Consider the following 6,149-nt stretch of genomic DNA (forward strand, 5'->3'; position numbering starts at 1 on the left):
TATAATACCATATCCAAAATGGATATTTTATTTCTTAAAAAATTTTTGACAATAATACTAAACACTTAAAATTTAAATCAAACTTTTCAAAACTACTTTTCAAAAGTACTTTCCAAAAACAATATTAAACTAACCCAAATCACATCCACAGCAGGGATGAACTAAAAAAAAGTATATTTATAAAAAAATTTATTCTAACAGTTGAATTATAAGTAAAATTAGGGGTGAGCAAAATTCGATTCGATTCGAAAAAATCGAAAAAAATTTCGAATTTCGAATTTCGAATTATTCGAATCGAGTTAATCGAGTTAATTAAGTTAATCGAATCAATTCGAATTTTTTTTCGAATTTCGAGTTCGAATCGAGTTGAATTTTCGAATTCGAATAATTCGAATAATTCGAATAATTCGAATAATTCGAATAAAAACTATATTTTTTTATTTTTAAAATACACCACATATTTTTTATTTTTAAAAAACACTACATTTAAAAATTAAAAGTTAAAACAAAATCCCTAACTAAGCCCGTGCCCTCCCCTCCCTTAGTCCCTCCTCCCTTTTTTCCCCAATTCGAAAATCTTCACCATCACCTCCGGTCGACCCTCCTCCATCGATCCACCTCCTGACCTCCGGTCCTCCACAGCTGACGGCTCCACCTAATTCCAAAATCAGAGGTATGTTAACTTTTATTTCTCTCTTATTCTCTGCGAATTTTAAAAGAAAAGAATTCCTGCTCAGCTGCTCTTTTTTAGTGAAGAAGATAATGCAGTGCAGTCTTTTTGACTAATATTTCTTTTCAAATTCTCTTCTCTACTTCTTTTTTTCCCTAATTGAAGATAATCTAATATTGATTTGTAATTGTATTATTGTTTTCCAGCCAAGAGAAGGAAGAATCTCGGGTTTCAGATTTTAAGGTATGTTGAAATTAGAGTTACATGTTAAATTTTCTATTTTCTTATTATTATTTGCTTAGTTTAGTTGATTACTACGTGAAGGTTTTGTTTGGTTCAACTGTTGAACGTGCTGGAGTCGACAGTATTTTCATGTATATTTTTTACCTTTAATTTAGTTTTGTTTGCTTAGTTTAGTTAAGGCTCTTGTGAGTTGTGACTCCAAGAACAAGTAGTTGCAATAAAGGTGCAGGCAGGCAAGCAACCCCTTCAGTGGTCCTTGCTTGAGCCGCAACCTATACTGGACTAGTAGTTTTTTGGGGGTATATGATTTTGAGCCATGGAGAAACCATTCTATCTATGTAGCTAAATAAAAAAAAGGATGATTGCTCTTTGGTAAGTTATGACTGTGAATATAGCAATGGAAACAACAGTGCCCCAACCAAACTTATCAACCTCAATTTCATCCGTATGACGAATCACAACCTTCATTTAACAGAAAACTCACTAAATAAATGATAGGAACTTGAGCTGGTAAAATAACTCAAAGAAGCACAATTTGGCAAAATAAAAACATTTGTGCAGGATGCGTTATAAACAAGCTGACAAAGCAAAAATCAAATCTTTCAGAAATTATATTTTATAGTAATTAGTAATAGACAGTGGAGAAAATGAAATGCAGAGATTGGATGGTAAGTGGTAAGTGATAACTATTCTTTGTGCTACAAAACAGAAAAGTAAAAAAAAAAAAAAAAAAGCAAAAAAAGGATGATTTTGCATACAGCTTTTGCTTCTCATTTATATGTAGTCATATGCACTAATTATCTGTGTCTCAATCACCATAGATGGTCCATTTATAGGTTTCATGTCCTCTGCTTCAAGTTGTCACTCAGGTTTAATCCCAACAAAGGAACAACTTGTGCTAGTGGATTCAACCTATGCATTCCCTTCAGAACATTACAATATTTGTATGTAACTTTCTTGAATTAAAGTAACTTTCTTGAATTAAAGCATGTAATGGGACACTGTTCTTCCTCAGCAGTCATTAAAAAAACTGTGGGGTTCTCTTATGTCTCTATCAGCATTAGTTAAAACCCATTTTTCTGCCTTGGAAAAATGATCAAAAAGCAAGAAACAAGCTGGAATATTTTATGTTTATCTCCCCTGGTCAAATGCCACATTGTAAAGGTTTTGCTGTATATTTTATGTTTAACTGTTGAAACTAGAAACAAGCTGGAATATTTTATGTTTATGTATTTTTTTTTAGGGAATAGATCTTTACAATTTTATTTAGGGATTTGGTATGATGCAACTTCAAACAATGGAAGATGGTAATATATAAATTTTAATTTATAAAATAAGCTTTTGTATTCTTTATATTAGTAATAGTAAGCATTCCCATAATTTAACTAACACTTTTGTTTTTAAATTTGCTAGACTTATCCAAAATACCGGAAGATCAAGAAGGTAACATACATACTTAGCATTAGTTTATAAAGTTAAATGTTTATTTAATTTATTTTTGCAAAAAAATTATTATTTAACTAACTCATTCAATACTTTTACTAGATGTTTCAAGATTATCAACGGTGTTGAAGCACAAGAAAAACTTAAACGTTTCTATAATGGTTTTGAACTGATGTGTTATTGTTATTAGTTTGGTTTGGTTTGTTATTGTTGTTGGTTAATTGGACTTTTGTTATGTTATTTTGGTGTAGGTTTCTATTGTATTTTGGACTTTTGTTGCCTATGTTTTGTTTTTTATTATAATGTTGTTTATTTGACTCATGCTATTTACTTGGACTTTTACTTATGTTTTTATTATAATCTTTTTGTATTAATTTTGTTGTTTATTTGGAATTATGTTGCTTATTTGGGTTGATGTTGTGTTACTTTTATTTATTCACTTATTTACTTCAATTTTTGTTGTATGATTATGTTTAAAAACTTTAAAGAAAATTATTTTTTGAAAAATTACATAAAATAAACAACAATAATTTTATTTTATTTTTAAACTTAACTCGAACAAATAATTCGATTCGATTTGATTCGATTTCTATCTCACCCGATTCGATTCGATAAAACTTCAAATAAAGTTAGGATGATAAAATGAGATTCAAAAACTCGATTAACTCGAAAATTTTCGATTCGATTCGATTCGATCGAATGCTCACCCCTAAGTAAAATGATACTATCAACCTCCATTTCATCCTTAGATATTAATTTTTTAAGTAATAATTTTTAATTGTTTTATTTAATAATTTCATATAAAAATAATAAAAGACAAAAACGTCATATTTTTCCTTACAGAATTAGATGAGCAGTTTCAAGTTTCTTTTTCATGATTAAACACAAACAATTAACATAAAATCCAAACAGGTTTTCTTGGGATGAATTGTGCCAGGTTCTAATTTCTCTAGGCCCAGTTATCTCAAAATCTTTCTCAATATGGTGAAATGTAAAATCTCACTTATTTGCCGATATTTATTTTATAATGGAATTAAAATTAAAGTTTTTTTAATTTTTTTTGGAAAATTAAATCAACTTTTATTTATTGGTTTTAATAATTAAAGACGGTATCCATCATCCCAAAAATCGAATCCAAGGAAGAGGTTTCCATGCAAAGAACATGTACACCATACAAAGGATTCTATAGCAGTGGCCTTATTTATAACTAAAAAGACTGATGCAAAACACAGGGGAAACAAATTCACGAAGCAAAATGTTTCAGTAAGCGACCGAAGAGTCGGCAAATTAACTGATCATCAATCTCGGATGTAGTCGATCTTAATGTTACCAATAGAAACCAGACCCTTTCCTTCTTTAGGCACCAAAGTCACCAAAATACTCTCATCACCTTCAACATTCAAATCCTCCAACAAATCTGTTAATGGCAATGTTAAGTTGGTGTTAAGCTTCATCCCAGTCTTGTGATGGTTATGCGGTAGATTCGTAAAGCTCCCAGCGAACTCTGAATCTTCAGGTTCAGTCGGTGTCTCGTCGTCTTCATCATTAATGTACACATCGAACTTCACTGCTGCATCTCGGTCTAGTTGAATGTTTTGTAGAACCAAAACTTCTTCTTCATCTTCCTTTTCGAGCTTAGTCCTTGATTTCTTTGGCCTTGGAACCTCAACGCGCACTAGTTTGTCTAAGGCTATAGGGAAGGCATTACTGATAGGGGTGATGTTCTTTGTTTCGGCCGCCACTGCTTGACCACCACTTTTACCCCGACCTGACTTTCGAGGATTTGGCTTGTTTTTGAGCCATGGAATATTAACTTTTTGGTAATCATATCCGAAAGTCTTCATGTTAAGGCTATCACGAACCTTGACTCGAACCAGATTTGCGTTCTCATCGTAGAAAAGAAACGAGGAATCGAGCCAATCTGTGTCAGTGAAATCAGTTCGCTTCTTCCCTGGTAATGTTCTCCAAATGCTCCACAATCGGTCGACATTGGAGTGATGAGCGAAGAACAATGGGTCTCTACCCGCAGAGTAGAAGTTCCCCATGTCTTCAGAAAATGGCTGTCGCTTATCACCAACCCACCGGTGAACGGCGGTGTGAGGATTGTTCTCAATTGAACCCATTCCTGGACTGGGATCATCGCCGGCACGGTACGCCGCTCCAAGGAAAAGAGAAGCGGTCTTGTAGGTTACCATTTGCCTGTACATGACACTGAGGTTACTTTTTATTTGATCTCTCTTCGATAATTCTTCCTCAGTGCCAGCATAATCAAGATCGAGCATATTGGGTGGTTGGTGGTTCACGTTGCGCTTTTCATCATAGAGTGGAGAGTTAGGGTCTACATATATTTTAGGGATAGCCATTCCTGGGGGAGAATCCCAGTTCCAAAATGGCATCGCGAAATTTGGATCACCAATCAGCTTCCCCAAAATCCTCTCGTAGAAATAGAGATATAGCCTATGGAATGGGAAAAAAAGCCATGAGAAGTGAACTTGAAGTTGTTGATCCGGAAACCCCACTTGATCGTAAGCCCCATTGCAATAGGCACAATGAACATTGGCCTGTTGCTTGAAACTACGAGGATCATCATCAGGAAGAGCTTTCATCAGCTCCATGGCCTTTGTAAATTTCTCCAAGTAGTTAGCATCAACTAAATGTGCTGCCGGCCTTAACCGTATCGTGGAAAACCGAGGTGGTTTGAAATCTAGAATATTTGTTGTTTTTGGTGGGCAGCAAGGGACACTTATGCTGGTTCCTGAACTTGAAGATGTTACCGTTGAATTCTCACAAAGCGAGAGGTCAGGGGCGGCTATTGGGGCTGCCAATGCAAATGGGTCACTCACAAGGTTGGTTGCACCATACAGACTTCCTAGGCCAAGAAGAATATCCCTTCTATCGAAGCTATTGAGAGATGAAGAGCCTTCATTGTTTTGGTTCCCATTGCTGGCTTTGCATGACACTAGTTTTTTGGAGAAAGGCTTTTTCATCTTGAATATGAAAAGTTGTGATGTTTTGGGAAGGCATGAAGTTGGAATGGAGGAACTGGGAAGAATGACGGGGTTTGATGGTGGTGAATTGACGACAGGGAAAGCCATTGCCGTGAATTAAGCTTTTTATGTGGAAATTGGTAACCCAAAATCGAAGTGCCTTTAGCAAGATAAAAATACTGTGGTTGCAAACAATAGGGATAAAGTAGAATGGGACCTGTTGGAACTAGTTATGTTCAAAGTGAAATTCTATGGCTAATATATAGAGCATGCCGCCTCCGTTATTAGAAAAATCAACATAGCAGACCAGTCAATTTTTTTTAGTCAAAACCCAATAAAATTTTCACAAATGTGGATTTAAAATCTTACACAGTAGGGCAGCGAAATTTTCGTCCTCACTAATCAATTTATCTTAATTAATTTTATTTTAGAGCGCATAAATTTAAAATTATATATATCTGAACATTTTTAAAATATATATATACTTTACCATAATAAATTTAAATAATTAATTAACCTATTTAAGTCTCAAAATTATTATTTTAAAAAATCTTTATATTTTTTAGAATTTTATTAATTTTTATATATTTTGAAATGATATACAAAAATATACATTTTCATAGGTGTAAATTCTGATCAGTAATTATTTTTGCTCCAATGGGGCATTATTGTGTGCATTTGAAAGGGATACTTTGTAGGTTGATTTGACATTTTGCTTTTAATCTCTTTTTTCTGAGGGGAAAAAGAACAACATACTGTTTTTGGTATTTAGTTGAACTTAATTAATGCATTATGTGCAAGTGGGT

General features: G+C 33.6%; 1 protein-coding gene and 1 long non-coding RNA gene across 2 annotated transcripts; one reads left to right on the plus strand and one right to left on the minus strand.

Annotated features, from left to right (window-relative positions):
• The first annotated feature begins 493 nt into the window (after window positions 1-493).
• On the plus strand, window positions 494-2,637 carry LOC105774805 (uncharacterized). The gene is made up of 4 exons (XR_001127550.2): window positions 494-673; window positions 877-913; window positions 2,327-2,356; window positions 2,459-2,637. It is a non-coding gene; the product is annotated as an uncharacterized LOC105774805 (long non-coding RNA).
• Window positions 2,638-3,521: 884 nt separating this feature from the next.
• LOC105773953 (polyphenol oxidase, chloroplastic) lies at window positions 3,522-5,579 on the minus strand. Its single transcript, XM_012596186.2, has one exon. The coding sequence runs from the start codon at window positions 5,449-5,451 to the stop codon at window positions 3,655-3,657; it is 1,797 nt and encodes a 598-aa protein (XP_012451640.1). The 5' UTR covers window positions 5,452-5,579; the 3' UTR covers window positions 3,522-3,654.
• Window positions 5,580-6,149: the final 570 nt, after the last annotated feature.

The sequence above is a fragment of the Gossypium raimondii genome, chromosome 6 (assembly GCF_025698545.1).
Source record: "Gossypium raimondii isolate GPD5lz chromosome 6, ASM2569854v1, whole genome shotgun sequence".
NCBI lineage: Eukaryota > Viridiplantae > Streptophyta > Magnoliopsida > Malvales > Malvaceae > Gossypium > Gossypium raimondii.

Excerpts from the sequence above, each read along its gene's own strand:
- LOC105773953 (XM_012596186.2), bottom strand. The coding sequence starts at position 5,451 with ATGGCTTTCCCTGTCGTCAATTCACCACCATCAAACCCCGTCATTCTT.